At 40.9% G+C, this 26,711-nt stretch overlaps 1 protein-coding gene across 1 annotated transcript in view; it reads left to right on the plus strand.

Moving 5' to 3' along the window:
• Positions 1 to 25,855, plus strand: part of LOC121323068 (presenilins-associated rhomboid-like protein, mitochondrial) — a 26,232-nt gene extending 377 nt beyond the window's left edge. Inside the window, exons 2-10 of the mRNA XM_041263796.1 lie at positions 6,022 to 6,229; positions 7,126 to 7,266; positions 12,972 to 13,020; positions 13,610 to 13,705; positions 14,334 to 14,483; positions 20,094 to 20,164; positions 21,232 to 21,333; positions 24,333 to 24,430; positions 25,025 to 25,855. Coding sequence (XP_041119730.1) covers positions 6,022 to 6,229; positions 7,126 to 7,266; positions 12,972 to 13,020; positions 13,610 to 13,705; positions 14,334 to 14,483; positions 20,094 to 20,164; positions 21,232 to 21,333; positions 24,333 to 24,430; positions 25,025 to 25,139 — 1,030 coding nt within the window. The 3' untranslated portion in view covers positions 25,140 to 25,855. The remainder of the gene's footprint in view (positions 1 to 6,021; positions 6,230 to 7,125; positions 7,267 to 12,971; positions 13,021 to 13,609; positions 13,706 to 14,333; positions 14,484 to 20,093; positions 20,165 to 21,231; positions 21,334 to 24,332; positions 24,431 to 25,024) is intronic.
• The last annotated feature ends 856 nt before the right edge of the window (positions 25,856 to 26,711 follow it).

Here is a 26,711-nt window from a genome sequence, read left to right on the forward strand (position 1 = left end):
TGACACTTTCCAAAATAATAATGTTGCTGCTCTTTACCTGTTCCGTTACATTTGGTTCTCCTGTCACATTTTGAATTTAGCTTGGTTGTACTAAAACAGGGGTGGCCAACCTTTCACAGACCAAGAGCCAAGGAAATAGAATGTACAGTGACAAAGAGCCACAAACTTTAAAAAGAGCTTAATGTAGCATTTCACTGATATCTTTTACTACAGTTACTAGCACACACATACACACACTATTAAATGAAGCTGACCTTTATTTTTTCCAGTACATACGTAATATTGATATCCAAACAAATACATTTTCACTATATATATATATATATATATATATATATATATATATATATATATATATATATATATAAAAGCATAGTTTTGTTTTTGTTTCTTATTTAGGTAACTCGTTTATTTTCTTATACCACATACAAGCAGGATCTGTACTCTGTGGCTTTTGGCATTCTTTACTACCCACATTGTTCTGAATGCAGCTGTAGTTCAGTGTCACTGTTTAGATCTGAGATGGATACGTTCTACCATATGATGTGAGAGCTGATTTTCTGCATTTTTGCATATTTTTGTACGCTGAATTTTATCAGCTCTTCAACCAAAATCTAATATTAGATAAAGCGGACCCTGAGTGAACAAATAACACAACATTTTGATACTTCATGGAAGGATTTTGGCCCAGTCCTTCATACAGAACTGCTTCAACTCAGTGACGTGGGTTTTCAAGCATAAACTGCTCGATTCGGGTCCTGCCACAACATCTCAATGGGGTTTAGGTCTGGACTTCAACTAGGCCATTCCAAAACTTTAAATTTCTTGTTCTTCAACCATTCTGATGTAGACTTGCTTGTGTTTAGGATCTTGCTGCATGACCCAGCTGCACTTCAGCTTCAGCTCACAGATGGATGGCCTGACATTCTCCTGTTGAATTCTCTGATACAGAGCAGAATTCGTGGTTCCTTCAATTATGGCAAGTCGTTGAGGTCCTGATGCAGCAAAGCATCCCCAAATCATGATACTACCACCGCTAGGGATGGGATGGTATGAAACTTGCACGGTTTGATGACCATTAAAAAAAAAAAAAAAACAGTGGTAACCTTAATATCCCGATATACAGTACATCATGCAATTTATCAAATAAATGCACAAATGAAGAAAGACTAATGTGAATCACTTAAATTACTGTAATTCACAAAAATAAAACCAACAAAACACACTTCCTTTCATGGAACGATTTAAGCATTGGGTATTTAGTATTTATGCCAAATAATTTGGTATGTTTCTTTTTTATAAAGACAATCAGAATAATTAAAAAAAAAAAAAAAAAAAGTTGTACACTCTCAATGTTTTACTGCAGCAGTATTAAGATCTATTATTTGCTGAAAATGACGCGGTGCTGTAGTTTATTAAAACATTTTAACGTATAAAATTAAATAAATAAATACGGAGCCCAGGTTGGCAAAAAAAGTTCCACTTTAACTCATCTATCCATAGAGCATTGTTCTAGAGTCCTTGAGGATCATCTTCTTAGTGAGCAGTGGTTTCCGCCTTGTTACTCTGCCATGAATCCCATTTTTGCCCAGTGTCTTTCTGATGATGGAGTCATGAACACTGACCTTAGCCAAGGCGAGGCCTGCAGGTCCGTGGATGATGTTGTAGGGATCTTTGTGACTTCCTAAACGATTTTACGCCTTGCTCTTGGAGAGAGTTTGGCAGGACGGCCACTCCTGGGAAGATTCACTACTGTCCCAAACATTCTCCATTTGGACAGTATGTCTCTGACTGTGGTTTGGTGGAGCCCCTTAGCCTTAGAAATGGCTTTGTAACCCTTTCCAGACTGATAGGCATCAACAGCCTTTTTCTGGAGGTCTTCAGGAATTTCTTTTGATCGTGGCATGACATGCCTCTAGAACCTGTGTGCTGACAACTTCACTCTGATGATAAGGGCCAGAGTCAGATTTATATTGGGCAGGGCTGGCCCAAATCAGGCTTGATTGTTAACCTAAGTATTCAAACAGCTGACCCTAATTATCCCTTTAATTGGGTTGAGTTAAGTAGGGGTGGCAATAACCTTTTCACATCTGAAGATTGCATGTTTGATTACCTTGCACAACAAACAAGAAGCACCAAACTTTGGTGTAATTTTTTCTCTTAGACTCCCTCTATATACTACTACAACCCACAAAAAGCTCTGACCAAATTAGGTGTACAAAAATGCAGAAAATCAGACACGGGGCAAATACTTTTTCACGGCACTGTAATGGATGACGAGCAATTAATAACAAACTATTGATTTGACCAAAATGCTGTCTTTTAAATGTCTGTATAATGCTGGAAGCAGCTTAACAACCCCAAACAAGAATAAATCACGCATTGCTCCCTGTTCTTCAAATACAGCGGTAGCACTTCGTTTTTCACAACTGGTGGCTTTTTATTACCATAAGCAACATGTGCGATAGTAATCGCAACTCCGTCACCACCGGCTCTGGGAGCGGTGTGTCACGCAAGATAGCATCCGTGTATGCAGCCAGTATACTGGATGCATTTGCCAAGCGAGTACTCTGGGCCCCCGCCACGTAAGCCCCTCCGGACGGGTGTCTCCGTAACCCTGCATTGCAGGTTCGGGTACATAGGGTCTGAGCATACCTCCCACCAGTGGAGCTTTCACCAAGGCTGCGATGGTGGAGTCTACAGGGGGAAAACCCGCCAGGCCCAGCTTCTCCACCCCCTCCAGAGTGGCCAGTTGAAAACTGTCTCAACTGGATAGGCGCTGTGGCTGGGTGGTCCCACGAGGAGCGCACCTCCTCCATAAAATCAGGGTAAAGCGGGGAAGGGTTGGGGTTGAGGAGCCGCGTCATGCAGCCGAAAGACAGAGACGTGGCTCTGCCTCTGTTGTCCAGGGGACCGGCATCGACCCTGACAACGGTGGCGTGCTAGTAATCGAGGAGACCTCTGAACTAGGGACCCCGTCCGTTGGAAAGTCAGGTTCCGCCTCAACCTCCATCTCCACTGGAAAAGCGGACTCCCCCCACGAGGCAGCGATGGAGAGCGCGTCCTCGTCAGTGCAAAGCGCCCTGTCATCCCGCTCGCCCTGTTCTCCCACGGGGAGGACGGGGTGGTACAGCGACTCTGGTAGGCACTGGGGGTGAGGGAGGCGCCACACAAGGGGCTATGGCCGGAGCCGATGGGGCCTGTTGCCTCTCTAAAAGCTCCATGATGCGGCTGATCTGAGCCTTCATGTCCATAATATTCGCGCCTGCCAGGACTTCTTCACCCGTCTCGCCATAGGCGATGGGGAGCGGCTGCGGGTGGACACAGATGCCTGCGCACAAGGGATCTACCCGGAGGGGCTCTGTGGCTGGGAGAGACCCGCTGCGGAGGACGAAGAACACCCCCATGCGACTCTCTCCAGGCGAGTGGCGAGCACTCGGCTGAAAAGCAGCGCAGATGCCGCAAGAGCCTTGTAGGGCTGTGGAGGCGTGCTCGGGGCCTAAGCACCGTGCACACATGGCATGCCTGTCCTCTTGTAGGATATTAGTCCCACAGACCTCACAGGCATGGACTCCAGCCCTGCCCGTCATAGCTGGGTATATGTGCAACGCTAGATACTGTGTACTGAGCGTATTGTGTGCACAGAGTATAATGCGCACCGAGTACCGCGTGCACCACGTGCACAGCGAGTGCACTAAGCACAGGTTAGCAGATACTGTGTGCACTGTGCACTGAGTGCCATGCAGCACCGGTATAATGTGCACTGAGCACCAGGCTATCGCTTGCACCGAGTACTGCGTGCACGCTTGCACCAAGTACCGTGCGCACCACGTGCACTAAGTGCTGTACAGCACCGGCGCACTTCCCTGTAGCAGTACTGTGAGTCAATAAGCACTGTGCGCACCATGGTACCTAAGTAGTACGGGACGAGCACGCATCGGGGTATTTAAAAAATACCAGGGGCAGCTATGCAACGGTACCTACCCTGACCGCGTGGTCACACACCTGAGCAGCACATAGCGTACAACAGGAGGACAGGGCTGAAGCCGCGGCAGGTGATTGACTTTGTACAACACAGTAAATCACAATACAATAATACAAGTATTGCAATAATAATACAACAGTACAGTTTGGGGAGAGCACACTGTCTGTTCAATTGTAAGGCCTACACACATGGTGAAGGCCAACGCAGCCTGCGTATATCTCAACAACAAGGGAGCCTTGGTGAGGAGTACACGGCTTGTCCGGCTGTAAGCAGCCCCGCTGCAGCTAGTCCTCTGTGCAAGAACGGGGATGCGCAGCTACAATCAAAACAACTAGTCCCGACCTGCGGCCCGCAGGCGGCTGGTGGGCTAACTCAACAGCGGGGACAAGGCAGGCCCAGCCCCGTGGAGTAACAATGCTCTTTCAGCACGAAGTGCAGGGGAACTAGCAGCAACTCAGCGCAGCGCTTTTTAAGTAATAAAAAGGCTCAATGCAACACAGAGAGGTCTTACCATACCAATCTTGAGAAGCGAAAAGAGGTTATGTACCCTCAGTAGGCGGGACAAAGGGGAGAGGGCCTATCGGCAGCTTAATAGAAACAGCTCAATGATTCCTACCAATAGGCAGGCTTAATTCCCATAATGATGTTTTTGGTGGCCATCTTTGAATTGAAAGGGAACTACATATTTTATGAAGGCTAATTTCTTTGCTGATGTTGGTTGGAGTTTATTTCTTTCAGTCAAAAGTTTAGGGTGAGATAAGCTGTAATAAGATTAAATCATATTCTTTTTCTGATCAGAAAAATGCTGACACTTTTTAACTTATGAAAGGAGTACTTTTTAATATTCTTTAGTATAAGCAAATGCATTAGCCTATGTAAAATGTGCAGAGAAGTTTCCAGATTGTCAATAGATGCTTTCTCATCATTGATTGTTACTGAAAAACGTATCGTCGATTGGTACTGAGCGTGGACAAAACAAGCTTAACAATGTCAGTAGGGCGCATTGCACCATGGGGAGCCAGGACAGCACTGCCAATTCTGGAGGGATTACCACCTCTATAATGTAGGCGGTGCAATCTGCAGTCCTCACATCTCACGGTTCATTGTGAATACAGGAGTGCACTGTGCATTGGTGTGTCTGTCAGATCTGCTTCCTTAGCCATCGTCACTAAAACAGACTTGCAACTGGGAGATGCTTTTATATATTCAGTAAAACAAAATAAGTTCTAAAGCTACAATACAACTGAACGGGGCCATTCCTACCAAGTTCTATATTTATGTAAATGTGACAGACAGACACGGCACCTCCTTATACCCAGGTTAAAAACATAAAGAAAAATTACGAAGAGGAGGCAATTTGGCCCATCGGTGTTCTTTCGGTTCTTAGTAGAAGGTTAGTCCCCCGTTTTTATCAAGACGAATCTTAAAGCATCCCACTGATTCAGTATCAACAGCTTTCTAACCCGTACCTTATCTTCTCCAATTAACTTTCAATAACCTGTGGTAAAGAATGCCCTTTAGCACGTTTCATCACAATTACAAGCAGTCCTCTACCTAGATGAAAAAATTGTGAAATGCCGTTGCCATATACCAACAGATTTTGACTGAATTTCCTTAGCACGTTTGATCACAATTAAACGGTTCTCTAGATAAAATGTGTGGCATACTCCCAGAAGGGGATAATACATACGGACCAGTATGTATGTCTCTGAGTTTAGGGTTTAGCCTTAGTATAGGAAGGAAAGGATAGGATTCAGTTGTATATTTGGTGGTTCCTTCAGCTGTAAATATTGTAATTTATTTAATTCCGGATGGGCTATTTCTTATGATTGTTGCTTCATTGTCTTTCTTTTTGGCAGTGCTTTTGAAGCATATAGTACTGAAGTGCATGAGTGCTGTATGAAATTGTAATCGTGTTGATTTAAAGTGCAGCGAGACTTGAGTGGCACTATTTAGTACTATTGATTATACTCACAGTTGATGGAATGTGTTTAGATACACTTGTGGGTGTAACACATTGCTGGTCATTTCCACAGATTCACCTTCTACACAGAGCAGAGGTGTGGTTTCAAGAAAGCTCCCAAGAAGAATGAGCCACGGAAGGTAGAGCCAGAAGAAGTGGGGAGGAGAGAGATGGAGAGTGCGGGTCAGAGCAGGGGCCCCTCTCCCCTGGCAGAGCCAGTCCACAAGGCACCCCCCCGCTCCTTCGGCAGGCTCCTCAAACCCCTGGTCTTCACTATTGCGGTAGGTTCCCTCCTCTCTCTCATTCACCTAGACAGGGCTGGCCCACTGATGTGTGGCTCCAAAATAGAAGCTCTGATCAAGAGGTTGATGACTGTTGGAATGTCTTAATGAAACAAAATTGCTTTCTAAAATGTTTTACCAACACATAAATTTGAAATCAGTGTCTCAGTCTTAGTTTATTCCAGTCCCCCCCCACCCCCCCCTTCTCTTTTTATGATGTCTGTAATCTTTTATGATGTCTGTAATCCTTCTGAGAGTTGTAGATCAGCTAAAGTGTGTTTTTATAAGAACCAGCGCCATCTAGTCACAGTTGTCCACTTTGGATAAACCTTCCTTTTGTTTTGCTGGCAGTACACTGCTGCCACTTGCTAATGCAAAGACACTGGAGGATCAAGCCTACATTCCATATGACTGAGGCAGGTAATTAGAACTGAAGAGCAGCTCTGGAGCTAGTATTCAAAGTATCTTAATTTGACAGTTTTACATTTTACATTAAATATGTTGAAAAGTTGTGTGTAATTCAGTATGCTAACGTAACATTTTTCAGCAGGTCTCATTTGAGTTTATGAAGCAAAATGTGCTAATTCTGTAGGGTGATGCAAATTTTGGCCAAAACTGCACAGGTTAGTTGTGTCCAGCATAGCAACACTCTGACCTTGCAACAGTGACTCCTCATTCACCTTTCTACCAACAAGAGCAATGACTGCTGATTGTGGGGAAACATAACGATCGAAGAAAGAAGATCACAACAGAGGCAATAGAGAATCGTACAGAACTTCCATAATAGAATAATAAACAGGGTGAGAAGTTAGAAACCAAATACAAGGGAGATCAGTATTGCTGGAGCAGTACGCCAGACTGTGTGAGCTGAAAGGATGTGACCCCGTCTCTGTTAGTTTACAGGGTGCTCGTTCGGCACCGCAGCGGTCTGGCAGTATGAGTCTCTCAAGTCTCGGGTCCAGAGCTACTTCGACGAGGAGAGAGCGGGCTGGCTGGAGAAACTGCGCCCCCAGAAAGAAGTGGACTTTAGGAAGCAGGTCAGTGCAATGTTAAGGAGATCTCACTATCCTCCAAGTATATGTACAGGGAGCTACATAGCTTGATATTTAGATAATACTCATCTTTTTTTGTAACTTTTGTCACGAGTTCAATGGTGTCACAAATATAATCCATTTTTTAGGACTACAGAATTGCTAAACCATTTGTTGCTTACTTAATAAATGCCTTTGTCTCCCTGAACAGATATTTAATGAGTAAGCTGTCCCACAAGTGCAGTGGCACCCCAAACATTGTCCATTTAGTACCCCTGGTGCCGTTTTTTTTTTTTTTTTTTGAACTTGCAAATTCTGCGTTTGATCGGGATTATGTTATGAAATTAAGTTTTTCAAAATGTTAACATGCAGCCGAGATTACTGTGATCCGGATTTCACTTTGGTAATCTGATCGTACTTTTAATAGGGATTAAATGTTGTCATTTGTTTTTTCAGAATTAAGAGGAGATCAGGATTACTTTTATCCAAAATATCAGGATAATTTTTATCCTACTGTTGTGGGTTTCACTTTTAAATAATCATAGAACATACAGTGGCTCTCAAAATTATTCACCCCCCTTGGACTTTTCCATATTTTATTGTGTTACAACATGGAATCAAAATGGATTCAATTAGGAGTTTTTGCTACTGATCAACACAAAAAAAGTCCATAATGTCAAAGCAGGGTTCAACATTAATCATGGCCCGGTGGCCCGGTGGCCCGGGGCTGGTAGAGAGCGCAGTTTGGCCTGTAGTTATGAAGCACCTCAGGCCCGACTGGGCTGGTTACATTTAACTAGTATAATATATATATATATATATATATATATATATATATATATATATATATATATATATATATATATATATATATATTAGTGCATATGGCTTCCGTTTCATGAATCCAGGAAAATGGGCCAGTGTGTCAAAAAGCTGAAAATTAATTTGCAAACCATTTTTTAAAAACATAACTACGAACTAACCCTAACTTTCCCGCCGCACGTCATGTTTGTTGTACAGTCAGAATCTGATACTGTGTACCGAAGTGCTGTGTTGGTGGTACTCGTTCCCACGGTAGATCTTTTACAAATTAGGTTTTCTACAACTAAGCAACCAATAAGCCAAAAGGAAAGTGCTAAAATCAATAAATCATAAAGAATGGAATTATGAAAAAAAAGAAGATGAACATTTAGAGTCGAGGCTTCATTATGACACAGAGAAAAAGTAACATTTTGTCTTGTTTGTCATCAGTTTCTCAGACTTGCAGAAAACTTTATTTGTTGTGAGTTCAGCATTTCATTTACATCATATCCAGTCTCACAGTATGATGTCCCGATGGATACCAGGTTACACAATCGAATTGTCTAGCTTTTTGATTTGGGATCCGATGTGTTAAGGTCAAAAATGCCGTTCAGAATCTTTCCAGGACTCGTTGGTATCACTCAGCAAGATTGGCGCTGGCTTGGGAGAGGCTGCACAAGCAACAATGCTCTAAGTAAGAATGTTATTATTTTGTATTATGAATATTGTTTTAATACTGTTTATTATTAGGATTAAGGTTTGCAATTTCGAATCGTTTCTTATTTGAATACACATGGTGCAACATTTTTATGTATTCGATTACCGGAACTCTGGTCCCTTACGCTACCAAGAGTAAAAGGCAAATGCGTGTGCACAAGCAGACAGCATAACAGTGTAAACCGGTAAAGTTTAGCTGGGTTCACAAAGTGTTCAAACATTGTCCAAGATGAGATTTCTTCACTCTGTACTGTATTTCCTTAGGCACAAGTTTTCTTTTGTTTACTGAATTAAAATACACAGAACTCAAAATGAGCAGCAACGTCACGGCACGTATCTCTTATTAAAGCAACAGTAGCATAATATTGTGCAAACCACCAAATAATAATTTTTGCTGTAGTGTATTCAGAATAAAATAATATAGCATATAGCAACCTAAATATTCTACATCTGTTTAATTCTAACAAATAATATTTATAACATAATCTTAGTGTAAATATTGTAACCTGGCCAAAATAGAAAATACATTACAACATTAGTTTTAACATTACTAATTACAACTAGCCATCAAGTATTGACATCAGATGAATCGAAGTCAAGTTACTTTGTTTATTCAGTAACCCTGTAATAATTCAAAACAAGGATACCTGTTTGTACTTTTAATGGTCTGTGCAAATGTTGTTTTACACTGAACTGCAGACCAGAGTTAAAAAAACATAACTCCTTTCCAACTCCAAGTATCTTTTCTTATAGTCACTGCATTGTTGTGCTTAACATTTAGTATGTCTTTATATTCTTTATATTCATCATAACGTTAAATTACCTTTCTAATTTCAATGTTTCCCAAGTGGAAGAAGATTCTATGGTCTGAGAAACCAAAATAGAGCTTTTTGGCCTCAATGCTAAGCGCTATGTTTGGCACAAGCCTAACACCGCACGTCATCCTGAGAAACCATCCCTACCGTGAAGCATGGTGGTGGCAGCATCATGCTATGGGGATGCTTCTCTGTGTCAGGGCCTGGAAAGCTTGTGAAGATAGAGGGCAAAATGGATGCAGCAAAGTACAGAGAAATCCTGGAGGAAAACCTGCTGAAGTCTGCAAGAGACCTGGATCTTGGGAGAAGATTCATCTTCCAACAGGACAATGACTCCAAACATACAGCCAAAGACACACTGGAGTGGTTTAAAAACAAAAAGGTCAATGTCCTGGAGTGGCTCAGTCAATGCCCGGACCTCAATCCAATTGAGAATATGTGGAAAGAGTTGAAAATTGCTGTTCACCAAAGGCCCCCGTCCAACTTGACGGTTCTTGAGCAATTTTGCAAAGAAGAATGGGCAAAAATTGCAGTGTCCAGATGTGCAAAGCTGGTAGAGACTTATACAAATAGACTCATGGCTGTAATTGCTACCAAAGGTGCCTCTACCAAATATTGACTCAAGGGGGTGAATACTTATGCAATCAATTATTTTCTGTTTTGTATTTACAATTAATTTAGAACAATTTGTAGATTTTATATTTCACTTTGACATTATGGACTTTTTTTGTGTTGATCAGTGGCAAAAACTCCTTATTAAATCCGTTTTGATTCCATGTTGTAACACAATAAAATTTGGAAAAGTCCATGGGGGGTGAATACTTTTGAGAGCCACTGTATATATTTTGGTTGAATTTTGATAGAAAACACACACTATGTTATAATACACATTTCACACGTTTAAGTTTTGTATCAAATTAACAACGCGTGTCTGATTAAGGAAAACACATATTTAGTGGTATAGCTTTTATCAAGAACAACCTCTTTGTGTTCCATTTATTTCCATGAAGTCTAACCTTTTTTTAAATGTGTGTGTACTGTGTAGAAATAAAGATGTGGGGAAAGTGACATATCTTTAATATGAAATGTCAATAGAGGATCCTTCTAGAAGCAGTTCTTTACAATGGCATCCTTCACTTCCCATCCGGCAAGTTGTGGTTCTGCTAAAGGGGCATCATGGTGTCCTGCCTGATACTCTGGCAGGTCGTTGCTCATACTTGCCTTCAATGTCTGGTACATTGCGATTGATAGCGACATTGTGCAAATCAGTGCAGGCTAGAATTGTTGCATGCTCATAGCGGTTCCATACGCAGGTATTTCAGACAAGTGAATTGTCTCAAGCACCACGGTGATGCTTATCTGTGCAGTAAGAGTAAAAATATTTTTATAATATAAGGAAAAAAACTTGTGTATTAATACTCAATTAAGGTTGCGATTTTATCAGATGTCTCGGGATGAATTTGACAAAAAAGGCTGGAATCTGTAATCAGGCGATTCCTTTATTTCCTTTAAAAACTGCAGTATGGCATGCACTGAAAATACAAATCTGCGGGTGTCTGTAAATTGGTTGTGTGTATACACGCATCATTTACATGTATCTATGCATGGCAGCAAATGAAATAGCTGGGCGAGCAAGCTTGTAAATCGGTGACAGCTAAAATGCAAAACAAAATAGTGAGTGAGCTGAACAGAAGTGTACCAACTTAGAGGCATTTCTTTACAACATGCAGTTTGCTTCAGAATCGTAGAAAGCTAAGTTCTATAACTATGGTTCATACAGCACTTCTGTTGCAGATGAATGCAATACTTCAAGCGCAGAGAGCTAAAAGCTGAGCAGCTTCACTATTTGCTTTATGAAGGACGCATTGTGTCACAGCCTTTTTTTACTGCGCAAAGTGATCGCAGTTGTTAATACTTTAAATACAGACTGCATTCACGATGTTGGATACATTTGCATTTAAGTAGATGTGCTGAGTTTGTACCTCTTATACAAGAGGATTAAAGAAAATGAAAAGCAACGTTGTTGGTGCATCCGTCCTCTCAACCAAGAGAGAACCCAAAAGGGAGAATTTCAAATATTAATCAGAGAGATGCGGGTATGTGATAGTGAGAGATAGTTGAGGTATCTTAGAATGAAAGGTGAAAGGTTTGACGATCTATTAAGGCTGTACGCCTTTCCAAAAAAGACGCACGCCGCAAGATTGTAGATTATGCAATTCCGACTTTTCACACAGGGTTAGAGACCCTCGACTAGCTAAAACTTATTTTATTTGGTGAACTTTCAGTGAATTCTTGTTTTGAAAATGAAAATTGTCTATACACTGTTAAGAACTACTTAAAAAATTAAAAAAAAAAAAAAGGATTTCTTAATCGTGATTATTTGTAATCTAGATAAATGTAATCCAGCAGTGACATTTTCTGAAAAAAACGGATCAAAACGATCCAAATAAAAGTAATCTCGATTACAAGTTTTTAAAAATCAGCCCCAAGAGATTAATTGCAGATGGAACATTTTGATGTTTATTTCATACCCCTCCAAAAATGTTGGTCTGCAGGGAAGTGTGTCAGACTGGTGCCTCACGGAATGTCGTGCCTATCAGGAGAGTCTGCACAGCATTAGGAAGGGGGCCTGAGGTGTTTTGTTCTGGATGTATTCCTCTATCTCAATACTTGTTTGGTAGGAGTGTGTGTACACACATGTAGGATTCATGGGGGACAACGCACAACATCATATGTCAATGATCACATTTCAATTGCAGGAAATCCAGCTGCATCCACTTTAATCTGTCTCTTCCACAAGTACAAAAACATTTTCATTTTTTTCTATCTGTTTTTATATTGGTCACAGCAACTGTAAATCATAAACTCTGAAGTCAAGTACACATGTTTGTTATGGTCGGTGTTATAGTTTTTACTTCATCTTTTTAAAAATAAAAGTCTACCCACAGTGAATAGTTGATACGAAAAGCAAATAAGTGACATTTTTGAAGCAGTGTGTCTTTACATTTCATTTTTGTTGGTACTTCTCAAACACTAGTATAAAATCTTCAAACACGCAGGCAATTCGGAGGTAATATATTTAAGTTTTAACACTGTACCAAGTACTTTTGAGAGACTGCTGCTTAGCACTTCAGTTGATGACCCTTGGATTGTATCTGTGTCTGTTCTCTCGCTCTCTGTCTCCATCCCTCTCTGTATCGTTCTCCCTCTATCTGTCTGTGTGTCCACTGCGGTCGTGGAAATGCAGGCAGTCAGTATTTGTGGTCCCGGTTTGGCAGTGTGTGGGTCAAGTTAACCCTGGGCCTCGTCTTGTGTCTTGTAGTGGTCTGCTGTCTGAATTCCTAAAAACGAGTGATTGTTGCTGTTGTTGTGTTTCAGGTAAACCGGTGGTGGAATAGCCTGAGTGACGGGCAGCGGACTGTCACAGGTAGGTGCTCTCAATTCCAGTGACTTCAGTGATCTTTAGTACTGGGACCCAGACTTATTTCAGATCACATGTGTAAACAAAACCCAAAACATATTTTTATTGCAATTGTGTTTTCTAACAGTAGATGGTGACAATTTTATATTCTATGAGCAGTAAATCAGTCTGAGTGATTCTGAAATCTGCCTTTACCTGACTTACTAAATCTAGTCACAATATAACCTTTCAACTCTGATAGTTCTATTTAGTTTTACATTTATATGGGCAGAGAGAGTAGGTGGAGCTGATGAGACTTCATGTTTTGAATGAATAGAGGAATTCTGGAAGCCCCAGGACTTCTGATTGTCCAGACAAGCTCAAAGCTAGGTATGAGGCCATACTAGAGCAACAGAACCCAGAACAACATAGAATGATTGCAAGCACCTGCAATAGTAAGGGAGGTATAAAAAGCATTTTAAATGGAATTTGAAGACTAGACTGATTTGGGTGAAATGAAGAACCAATGCGCCTCAGTCAGTGTCCAGTGTGGGGTACAATTGTGTTGATTTCCTTCCCTCCTTGTTTAGTTCTCTCTATCTCTCTCTCTCTCTAGGGATCATTGCTGCCAATGTGCTGGTGTTCTGTCTATGGAGGGTGCCTTCAATGCAGCGAACCATGATGAGATACTTCACCTCCAACCCTGCTGCCAGTCAGTGAAATACATGACCTTTTAAAACTGTAGTAAACTAAAGATAACCCTTCTTGTAAAGCACTCCTAGCACCCTGCAGATCCCTGGTGGCAGGAATATAGTGGAGGCAGATGAGAGGGAGGGGGGGGGGGGTTTGATCGCACAAGTGCATGAGTGAGTCTCTTGTTAAGGTTTACTAATTGAAACTTTCATGCAGCCATAGCAGAGGAACAATTTAATAATAAGATCACGATTGCTCAATCATTGCTCTCGATCATTAACATCAGTCAATTACTGTAATTGAAGGGAGCTTTGAAAATCAGGTCTGGTTACAGGAGTAGCATAGAGTTTCAAAAGGCAGCTTCAGAATCTTGTAACCCCTGGGTCATGCAATGCGACCAGCTGGAGTTGAGAGAAATTCAACCAAACTAGAGAGCCTATGGCTACATGATGGAAGCATGAACCAGCCTCTCAGACATAGTTGTGTGAAACGTGGTACAATCATTAGCATTACTTAGAGTATCAGCCTGTCTGTCCATGTTATATTTTTACATGTACATACCACAGTATGATAGTGGTGGTTCAGGCTGAGTCTTTTCATGTGTGGTGGGTGTGTGTGTAATTCATTTCTCTCTCTGGGTCCCTCAGAGGATCTGTGCTTCCCCATGATCTTCTCCACCTTCAGTCACTACTCCCTGTTCCACATGGCAGCCAACATGTACGTCCTGTGGAGCTTCTCGTCTAGCGCTGTGTCTCTGCTGGGCCGGGAGCAGTTCATGGCTGTCTACCTGTCTGCAGGTAAGAGAGAGGGGAGAAGAAGTCACTCCGACTCTGTCAGCCCCAGTTAGGATTGCGGTTATCCAATGAGCGTCCAATGTAAAGGACTTGAGACAGGTCTTAACCCTTAGCGGTCCTATGTCGGACCAAGTCCGACACTACAGTTTTCCCTTTATGATCCGATGTCGGACCCTGTCTGACAGCATCACAGAGACAACAAGCACAGGTCTTTAGTTGTTTTTTTTCTCTGGAAAAAGCTGAGAAAACCTTTCAGTGGCCGAGTGAGACCAATAGAAGCCGAAAAGAAAAGGGGCGGATCTGAGCAATATACATAGCCCCTGCACCATAGACATAACACGGACACAAACAAACAAGATTTGCTTTTGCATCGAGTGCTCAAAGAATATCACAGATTTACAGAGCTTTTTGAGATGTTATAGTAATAATGACTTGGATCGCATTATTGAGCAGTTTGGTGATAAAACGAGTGATCAGGAGAGGATTTATTAATATGCACGACTATGAAGAGGTATGTGATAAATACAGCGATCAAGGGGCGGGGCTTGGCTGGAGATACTGAGTGTCCTGTTGATATGCAGTGTCCTTTAAACCTGTTTTACTGTGGGGGGGAAAAAAACTTTTAAACAGTGCATGTAAAATAAGCGGTGCGTGTGAAAATAAATTAGACCTGACGCGCCTGACAGGCGATGAATAAATGGACTGCTAAGGGTTAAATCTGAAACAAAAAAATGTATTTTAAATATATCTTGACTTCAAGGCAATTTATTAGTCTTCTATCCAGTAAAAAATTATCCAAGGAAGAATAAAAGCAATATAATAAATTGAATTTAATCATGGGTCCCCCTTGGCACAGAGAGATAATCACCACTGGAATCAAGCGTTGTGTCCTAATTAGTGGTGTTTGGCCAGCCAGCACACCCCCAAACTTTGAAACCTTTAGGAGAGGAAGGGCCCCCCCCCCCCCCCCCCCCCCCCCAAACCCCTTGGGTTGCCTCTGCTTAAATACCAATCACTACCACCCATGTAAATAAGGCCAATCAACCCCTCCCTGTGTGCTGACAAGCACCCTCGGTACCCAGGGGAGCTCACAACCTTATCAAAAGTGCAGTAAAAATAAACACACAATTTCACTAATCAACATAAACAAACAATACATACAACAACTAAAACCAAACAGCTTTTAGTTGGTCAGCAGCTAGCAGGAATTCACTGAAGAGAAAGCTGACCTTTGAGTTCGACCGGAGAGTAACACAGAGCATACGTCGTTCAAGAAATCCTGGACAGGAAGTTTAATAATAATAAAACAGAGGTTACAATTCGGCCGAGTGCCAGAACCAATGCACCACTTATCTTTATTAAATGTCTTATTCAGTTGTTCTCAGTGACCAGCACCCTCCCACTCAGACACTGATCCAGATGGTAGGCTGTAAACCCCGGCTCTCACACGGCTCCAACCCTGCTGCTTCAATCCAAGCGCCTGGCCTCGTCCCGTCTGTCCGCACACTCTCTTTCCCAGCCAATCGCTCATTCATCTCCACCAATAGCTCCTTCCGCGGTCTCCTGATCTAAACAGCAGGCCTTATATAAGTCAGCACCCAGACTGGCACTGATAATCATAAGTGAATTGCATTCAAAAATAAACATTTTAAATGAAAATGTAAATCTTATCAGTTTCAATGAAATGGTCATCCAAAGCAAGGGGATATCAGCTAAAAGTCTGAAATGTGTATAATACGGTGTTATAACACTGGCCTAAGTATAAAAGTGTCTTTGTTAGATGTTCTCTGAGTTAACTAGCATGTTACCTAATTAATCTTTTGTCACCAATTAACAGGTGAGGGTCCATGATTACTATAAATATAGGTAGCATAGGCACAAGTTTGTCATTCCTGATTGTAAGGGAGCAGAAAATGGCAAAATACGCTCAGTTAAGCAAAGAAAAAAGACAGTATGTAATTACTTTAAGAAATGAAGGTCAATCTTTAAGACAAATCACAAGAACTTTGCAAGTATCTGTAGCTGCTGTGGCCAAGACCATCAAACGATTGGAAGAAACTGGCACACATGAGGACCGAACAAGGTCAGGCAGGCCAAGGGTGACCTCAGAATCGGAGAACAATTTCATTCGAGTCACAAGTCTGCGACCCGGCGATTAACTGCCCCTAAAATACAAGCTCAGCTAAATGCTACTAGAAGTACAGATGTTTCAACATCAACTGTTCAGAGGAGATTGCGTGAAGCTGGCCTAACTGGAAGAATTGCTGCAAAGAAACCATTGTTTAGAGTGCAGAATAAGAGGAAGAGACTTGCCTGGGCCAAAAAACATAGAAACTGGACATTTGAGGAGTGGAAGTCGGTCTTTTGGACCGATGAGTCAAAATTTGAAATATTTGGGTCCAACCGCCGAGTATTTGTAAGACGCAGAGAGGGTGAGTGCATGAGTTCTGCATGTGTGGTTCCCACTGTCAAGCATGGAGGAGGCAGTGTCATGGTCTGGGGTTGCTTTGCTGGTGACAGAGTTGGTGATCTTTACCAAGTCCATGGCAAGCTCAATCAGCATAGGTCTAATTGCATATTTCAGAGGCATGCCATTCCAGCAGGATTATGGCTAGTTAGGCAGTCCATCATTCTTCAGCAAGATAATAACCCGAAACACACCTCGGGGTTGTGCAAAAACTATCTGGCGAAGAGGGAAAGTGAAGGACGACTCAATCTAATGACCTGGCCTGCCCAGTCTTCAGACCTTAATCCCATAGAACTTGTATGGGATGAACTGGCCAGAAGAGTCAAAGCAAAACTACCCACAAGTGCCCTACATCTCTGGGTATTGCTGCAGAAGACCTGGGAAGACATGTCGGGTGATTTCCTGCTGAAACTTGTTAACCGAATGTCCCGTGGTTGTGAGGCTGTTATTAAGGCAAAGGGTGGCTATTTTGAGGAATCCAAGATTTAGAGACAATTTTCTTGAACGTTACTTTGATACTCCTTATGTTTTGTTTTGTATATTGTAACATGTGTTTTCATTTTCAAGTATTTACAAAACGTGTACGACGTAAAACATTGTCAATTATGAAAAAAAAAACTAGTTTCCAGCAAGTGTACTCAAACTTTTGACTGGTTCTCTGTGTGTGTGTGTGTGTGTGTGTGTGTTTTTATATATATATATATATATATATATATATATATATATATATATATATATATATATATATATACCAGTCGCCTTCAAAATTACACACCAAGTAGCTTCCACCTGTGTTAAATTGTAGAGATTCACATGATTTCAGGATAAATTCAGCAGTTCCTGTAGGTTCCCTCTGCTGGGTAGTGCATGTCAAAGCAAAGACTCCACCATTAGCACCATGGCTCTTTCAAAAGAACTCCTGGACAAAGTTGTTGAAAGGCACAGATTAGGGGATGGGTATAAAAAAATATCAAAGGCCTTGAATATCCCTTGGAGCACGGTCAAGATGATTATTAAGAAGTGGAAGGTGTATGGAGACCATGCCTAGATCAGGCCGTCCCTCCAAACTGGATGACCAAGCAAGAAGGAGACTGATCAGAAAGGCTCCCAAGAGGCCAATGGCAGCTTTGCAAGAGCTACAGGCTTTTATCGCCCAGAGGTCAAAGTGTGCATGTGACAACAATATCCCAAGTACTCCAAAATCTGGCCTGTGTAATAGGATGGCAAGAAGGAAGCCATTACTCAAGAAAGCCCACCTTGAATCTCGTTTGAAGTACCAGAAAAACACTCAGGAGATTATGTAGCCATGTGGCAAAGTTTTGTGGTCTGACGAAACTAAAGTGGAACTTTGATGCCTAAATGCAAAGCGTTATGTTTGGCGCAGACCCAACACAACGCATCACCTAAAGAACACCATCCTTACTGTGAAGCATGGTGGCAGCATGATGCTTTTCATCGACAGGGACTGGGAAGCTTGTCGGGATAGAAGGGGAAATGAATGGAGCAAAATACAGAGAAGTCCTTGAGGAAAACCTGCTGCCCCTGGAGTGTTTATTGTTATTGTTTCAAGCAAGTTGCATTATTGTTCTCATTACTTTTGTATTTTGTTGATTTGTTGTTCACCTTTTAGCATGACAACGAACCAAAGCACACAGCCAAAGCTACACTGGAGTGGCTAAGGTACAAAAAGGCAAATGTCCTTGAGTGACCCAGTCAGAGCCCTGATCTAAATCCAATCGAAAATTTGTGGTATGACTTGAAGATTGCTGTCCATCAACACTCCCCAAGGAACTTGACAGAGCTTGAACAGTTTTGTAAAGAAGAATGGTCAAATATTGCCAAACCTATCCCAACAAACTCACAGCTGTAATTGCTGCCAAAGGTGCTTCCACCAAGGATTAACTTGGGGGTGGAGACTTATCCAATTATGATCTTTCAGTTTTATATTCTTAATATTTTTTTTTTCTCAATAAAACCTTATAGAAGTAAGAATGGATTGTGAAGGCCTTACTCCACTGAACAATTTTTTTTTTTTTTTCCCCTTAACAGTGTGGAGTATGGTGTGTAGATAAGTGGGTGGAAAAAATCCTCCTTTAAATGCTAGAAACTCTGAGGCACTGACACAATAAAATGTGAAAAAAGTTCAAGGGGGTGTAGGCTTTCTAAAGCCGTGTATATGTATGTATGTATGTATGTATTATATGTATGAGGACCGTGAATTTTAGTGCTGGGATGAACATGGAATTTCATGTTCAGATATCTGTTTAAGATTAAGACAAATATTTGTTCATTTGCAAAACGTTAGTCATTATATGTAACACTGTATTCATGTTGAAAAATGTTATAGAAGTAAGAATGGATTGTGAAGGCCTTACTCCACTGAACAATGTTTACTCAGTTGTATTTCTCTTATTACATTTCACATAACAAAAACTAGGATTGCAGCATGAAAGAAAAACAAAACGCTGATCACAATACAAAACATTTCCTTTGCATGTTAAGGCAGTATTGCGAAACTTGAGGCATTTTGGAGTGACATACCTGACCTGTATCATACTCCACATAGAATTGGACCCTGATTGACTCGCTTCCCAAATCTGAAGCAGAACCTGCAGCTTTATGTGGACTTTTTAAAATTCGGTTCTGTTTTTTGACAGCCACTGTAAATAGAGGACCATGAGCAGTAGTGTTGATATTCTGTTTTTCTATACAGCAATCCCACACAGACTGCGCTATTTTTCGACTTTAGAAGCTGTCGCACATGCTCTGCACGGTGGTAAATCGCTGCAAGGCAACGGGAGTTGTGATACGTATTTCTCATTTCTATCAGTTGTTCATTTCTGGCGAACACAGATCATGTTTTTTACCTTTGAATATTTGTCCTTCCACTTGAATTTATTACACTGCAGATGAAATATTGAAGATGGGAATAATTCATTTATAATGAGCAGTTATATAAAAATGTACAACGTACAGAGGATCTTTGACTTGTGTGTAATGTGCAGTTGGATAGTAGACACACAATAGGATATTAACCAAGTAAAACAAATGATATGAACAGATTTTTCTTTCCCACATAAATAAATCAATGGGGAAATAATTGTAAAATGCGTTTGAATTTCTCTCACTGTGCCTTTGTGTCTTAGGTGTGATTTCTACATTCGTCAGCTACATCTGTAAGACAGCCTCAGGAAGACTGGGCCCCTCGCTCGGAGCAGTAAGTGCTGCGTGTTCTTTTGTGCTGACTTTTCATTGAAGGATCATGTTTATCTGTCTTCTTTTATCCTTGGCAGTAAAAAAAAATAGTGACATTAAATACAACTGATACAGTCTAAAAGAAAACATAAGAGCTGCATTCTATGATAATTCAGCGTGATACTCAGGTAGTGCGGTTTATCAGTGTGGACGCTGTAATACTGAACTACATTTTTTGTCTAACTCAAAATGTTCTGTGTTTGTTGAAATACTCAGAGCCTGAAGGACTTGCTATCAGTGTACACTCTGCAATGGGTATTTTTTTTATGCTTAAAAAAAAAAAACCTGTCACAGCATCTGTTAAACTAGTGGGGAAAATAACAAAAGCACAACCTTAAATTTAGGTGACTGCAAAAATGTAATGTGAGTTAAAAGTAGAATCGGGTATGAACATTTCACATCGCCAGAATTAGGCTCAGGCAAGATATGAAGATAAAAACAAAGATTAATTTGTAATTAGCAGCTTTTTCTGAGTTTAATTATGAAACAGTCGGCTCAATTTGTTTATAGGGATGTCACCTGGTTAAAAGTCAAACCTGAAAACTTCAAGCCCTGTTTGTCTGTGTGTGCTTGATTTAGTTTTTCCAAAATACTTTTTTAATTTCTTTTTTGCAATACAGACCTCTAATAATATGGAGCATTATTTTATTTTATTTTTTAACACATTCTTTTAAAATAAAATACATTGCTTGGGATACTGTCTTATTCATTCCCACAGCCCATTGCGCTGCTAGGAACTGTAACCAAACTATTTTAACAGTGTATGGACGCATTATGCCCGGCTAAACATGAAACGGTACTGCAGTGTGGACGCTTTGAGCTGGATTCATTAGAATGGTTTTGAGTACGGTTCTCGAGATCAGTTATGTAGTGTGGACAGGGCCTATAAAGTTCCATTGCAAGTGGTGTTAAGTAACTGTTCCACTGTTTTACCCTGTGACTATAAATGATTCCAAGCCATTCAATCTGATGTTCCCTCGGTAATGATGCAGACCAATGCCCCTTTTGCTCTCTCCATGTTCTTTCCAGTCGGGTGCTATCATGACCATTCTGGCTGCAGTTTGCATGAAGATGCCGGAGGCCAAACTAGCCGTGATCTTCCTTCCCATGTTTACCTTCACTGCTGGCAGTGTAAGTGGTGGTTTCATTCTCACTGTTTTAAAACTGCAGCATCTCATGAAGCTTTTCGATTAGTTAATTGTAGAAGGTGACTGCCAAGACTGCTAGAGAATTAAATGTGATACTCGTCTTCATGGGTGTGATGGTACACTAATGCCAGGATACAAGGCATAAAACGAGGGTCCTGATGGGCTACTTGTCTGATGCATAATAAGATCAAATTATCATTTAATGAAGAACTATTCTGTTAAAAGACGAACATGTAATATGATAAGGACAGTATTTAGTCATAGTAACTATAAAAGCCAGTACTTCTTCATTCAAAACCATTTGATGAACTACAGCTGTGGCCAAATGTTTGCATCACCCTATAGAATGAACTTGTTTTGCTTCATAAAGTCAAATGAAACCTGCTGAATAATATGTTAACATATTGAATTACATACCGCTTTGTAGTTTTCATTGTACTTAGTGAAAAACTGACAAATTGAAAAGTTGAAATCTAATATTAAATAGTGTACTACTAATATGGCTTCCAGTTGACTTTTTGCGATATCTTTTTTGAAGGATTGCATGATGTTAAATGAAAACTTTTGGCCGTAGCTGTATATTGAGCTATGATGTTGTTCTTTTTGTTTTGTATCACAATATAAACAGTACATACCTATGTTGTGAAAGGATCGCGATTAATCGATACAAAGTGAGTCTTCACACCCCTACTCATTCACCTTGGTTATTAAGATCTTTTGCACAAATTTGATGCAGGAGCTGTTACCTTTTCAAGCATACCAAGTTGTTTTTGCAAGGGGTCTGCGTGAGGCAACATGGGGAACAAACACATCATCCAATGTATCATTTTCAAATCTTTCAGGGTCATCCAAAATACTCATCAGTTACAACAAGCATCCACAGCATCATCGTCTTCACCCCCTTAAAAAGCATACCTAACAATGATGACATCAGAAGCAGGCCCTATATTTTTATAATACAATTACTCCACATAGGGAAAGCAGACTCTTCTGACTTACTGAATCCTATGTTGTACACAAACACATAGGCACTGCAGAATCTAAGCACCAGTTCAAAATACTTTTTTTCTCTATGGCTTTGTGGCAGAGTACAGCTCTGCCATTTAGAAATTGGCAGGGATGGGGTTAAATTCCCCTACCTGCCTAGGTTCATTGTGTTCAGGTGGCTGGGGTTGATTAGATGATTAGTTTAATTAATGATCAATCAGCGCCCAGCCACCTGACATAAAAGGAGGCCTCTGCTTCTCATTTGGGAGGAGGGAGTTGAGGAAGCAGGTTAGTGTTTGTTAGTTTGAAAGTTTTAAATCCAGTGAAGGCATTGCCCAGCCTGGAAACCTTTTTTTTTTTTTTTTTTCGCTGTTCAAAAAATCCTAATTTTATTATAAAAAAAACACAAAAATAAAGTGCACAAGGGCAAAACAAAGATCTTTAGACACAAATAAAGCAAAAACAAAACTTACAAAAAAATAAGGTTTCTAGGCTGGGCAATGCCTTCACTGGATTCAAAACTTTCAAACTAACAAACAACCACAAACACCAACCTGCTTCCTCAACTCCCTCCTCCCAAATGAGAAGCAGAGGCCTCCTTTTATGTCAGGTGGCTGGGCGCTGATTGATCATTAATTAAACTAATCATCTAATCAACCCCAGCCACCTGAACACAGTGAACCCAGGCAAGTAGGGGAATTTAACCCCATCCCTGCCAATTTCTAAAGGGAAGAGCTGTGCTCTGCCACAGGCTTGCATATTTGTTTCATAGCTTTCCATCTCCTGAAAGAGGCAGCTCAAGTCATTTTATAACAAGTCCCCCGTCCTGTCGATGTGTTTACTATTGATGTTGAAAAATACACAATACTGTCAAAATGGATTGTTTTCAAATCCAATTTCGCAGTGAAACAGAGTTGTATTGCATGACAGGCAGTATTTTCCATCTAGCTGTATTGATCTTTTTTTTTTTGTTTGTTTTACAAAAATGAAGCTTACTGATGCACTGTTGCTTTTTATAATCTTGTGCACTGGAAAGGAACATGTTCTAATATCGATGGTGGGTGTAGTACTTTTGCAGAAGGCATATGACTATTTCAGGCTGTATGTCATAATTTGTTTATCAAAAAGTGTACGCTGCCCTCGAACCCCCACCCCCCACACCCACAGCCCCTTAATGCGCTCTAAATTGTGTCAGAGTGGCAGCATCACTAGTATCATTCAGTTTGCTTGTACTGTACAATCTATTTTATTCATATTTATATATTCAACAAAACGGAAAAGGCAAAACAAAACACAGCTAAAAATAAAAATTCCCTGTGAACATGGTTGTACGCTACTCCTTCTACAGCAAGAGGTCCCACTTACACCCCTCCCCTCCTGCAGTGGCAAGCGTGATTACAAATCCAGATGCAAATCCCTGTCTTTTCCTAGACAAAATAATTAAACATACTCTGGCCCAGGTCAGACACGCGGTGGTCCAGAGTTAAAAGTAGAACTTGATGTGTCGTCTTCTCGCTGTTCGTACGGACTGTTTTGTGCTGGCTAGTAGCAGCGAGATGTATGTGGGGCGCTCTGCTGGGACACGCCCAACTGCTGGTTAGGGATCCGCAGCTAGTCAATGCCCAACTGCCTTTCCCTGCAGCCAAACACAGCAGATAGAATGTCCCATACAGAGTGTCTGACTCAGTAAGACAACACATGCAAGAAAAGCAAACGGAACAAATTCAATTTTCTATACATATTCATCTTTCGATACTAACTCAGGTTTTGCAAGTAGAAACTATTTTAAAAACTGTATGGGGCAGTGCATGTTTAAGAAGCCAATAAGTGTTTGCTAATGAGGAATATGGTACAGCTTGGTTGTAGAAATCAAGAAACAGAAACTTTACTAAAAGTAATTTACCAATTGAAAAAAATCCTATTGAGAGATTTTTGCTCCGTGCTGTGAATCCTTCTTAGTCTTGTCTGTCACTAACTTTAGCACCTGTCTTCCAGGCCCTGAAAGCCATCGTTGCTTTGGATGCAGCCGGGCTGGTTCTGGGATGGCGGTTGTTTGACCATGCGGCACATCTTGGGGGAGCTCTGTTTGGAATGTAAGGCTCAGAGAATTTGTGCACCATTGAATGTAGCAGGGAGTCGTCCTCATTGAGTTATGACAAAGCTGTTTGGAAGTACATTCACCAGGGGTGCAGAGGTTTTTACTGTTTTACTGCCAGGTGATGCCGTAAACTGACAATAAAAATATGTTGCAAAACTAGCATATGCAACTGATTAATCACGTACATGTTACGTTTCCTCAGACCTAGATTGTGTTTAGTGTTCCGGGGGGGGGGGGGGGGGGGCTGGAGACAAGAGCATAAACTGGTTTTGTGCAGCTCATTTTACTCGGTCTTACCCAACTGAAGCTTGTCAAACCTTTTAGATGAACCATCTTTTCTTGGATGTTTAAGTAACAGGAATTTCTCCTCTCACTCATATCAGTGATGAAATCTGCTCTGCAGCACCAGAGCTGATCAGAGGCAGTGGAACTGAGTGTGCTGTTAAATGGGCTTTTTTACTAAGTTGCTCCGAGTGGCTCATTTACTTCACGCACACCCACTGTGACTCGCTGCAACTCATCTATGATTTTCAATGTAAATGAGGTTCACGTTAACGCTATGCTTCGCTTTTCCTCGATTTGGTTTCAGATGGTACATCACGCACGGGCATGAGCTGATTTGGAAGAACAGAGAGCCCCTGGTCAAAATTTGGCACGACATGAGGACTAAAGGCCCCAGGACAGGGGGGGGCGGAGCTCCTTAACCTGCAGTCTGTGTGTACAGCGATGCTGCTGCCTGCTTCAGGATAGCAGTGGTCCTTCAGGCACAGAGATGGACCAAACAGCTCCTATAGACGCATTCATTCTGTCTGCCCAAGAGGGGTGATTAATCTGCAGAAAAAGAAACACATTGTTCAGACATGGAGGTCCTGCAGCTTTCAACTCAGTACACACACAGACTTTTAAAGCTGTTTACTAGCAGACTGAACTGTCAGCAGGTGACACATTGGAGCAGGGGAAAAAATGTGAATGTTTAATAAGAGGAACCCTGCATGTTATTTCAGAATAGCACATGTTTTTAAACAGTAGTGGCAGCTATCCTGTTGTTACTTAAAAAGTGTAAATTAAGATTGAACAAATTTAAAAAAAGTTATTAAATTGAGTCATGAAACTGACCTCTAATGGAGTTTATGTATTCCATTGATAAATTTAAACATTCAAAAGCTACTGTCTGTAGTATCCTGACTTGTGTGTGCTACTGTACATATCAAGTGTCTGGATGAAGTAAAACCAGGCTTTGTGATAGGCAGGAGCCTGTTCTTAAACCCTGGGTTTTCCATCTCATGATGCACACAAACATTTAAGAACTGTCAACTTTTTTTTTTCTTCATCTGTCATCAAAACCTCCAGCAGCACTGTGCTCCCACACACTTTGAGGGTTCTAATTTGATGTAAAATATTTATCTGTTTTTCTTTCGATTAACCCCTATTATAAATAGGCGTGTGTGTGTGTTCAGATAACTATTGAAACTTTTTGTAAAGAAAAAGTTGCTTGAGTATTGACTAATAAAATGAATTACAATTCAGTTTTAATGCTGCAGTACTCTGGCAGTACATTATTCTATATTGTACTCTTTTGTTCACTAAACAAACCAGTAAACCCACAAGCTTAAAGAGCAGGGAGCTTTGAACAAAATGCACAGCTTTTTACTGTATCATATCTTTCTACAATATTTGCTATTGTTTTGAGTTGCTGTTACTTAAGTACTGAGTTTTATTGATTTTAGGACCTGGGGCAGTCCATTGAATCGAATTTACAGGAACAGCAGACAGAAGTTGCAGCTCTTATTTGGTGGTATTTTCAAAAGAGTTCAAAGCAATTTCCAGTTCATTTGGGGTTGGGGGCTCAGAATGAATGCAAATATCATAAAAAAAGATGAGGGAAAGTAAAAACTGAAAGTGTTGTTTTAAGCTATAGTATTTGCTCTTTGACATATAAAGGTTGTTGGCTTACCGGTTTGTTTCCATTCCTCAAAGGTAGATTCGGCAAAAGGTAAGTTGTGCCGTTTTTTTTTTTTTTTTTTTTTAATTATTATTTCTGAAGTAGCCTCCTAGTCAGTGAAAGATAAACAGAAAGACATTGTGTTTAGATTCACATGCTTCTGTCACTGAGTGTTGTGGACTGTGACTGTGAATGATCTCAATAGTTCTAGTAAGAACAAGTGTGTGTGTGTTGTTATCCACAAACAAGTCATAAACCTTGCAGATGTATAAATGGCTAGTTAACGCACATCACATAGGCATGAAAAACACAGCATTTCATAGACCGTATAAGC

This window comes from Polyodon spathula, chromosome 11 (assembly GCF_017654505.1).
Source record: "Polyodon spathula isolate WHYD16114869_AA chromosome 11, ASM1765450v1, whole genome shotgun sequence".
NCBI classification, from domain to species: domain Eukaryota; kingdom Metazoa; phylum Chordata; class Actinopteri; order Acipenseriformes; family Polyodontidae; genus Polyodon; species Polyodon spathula.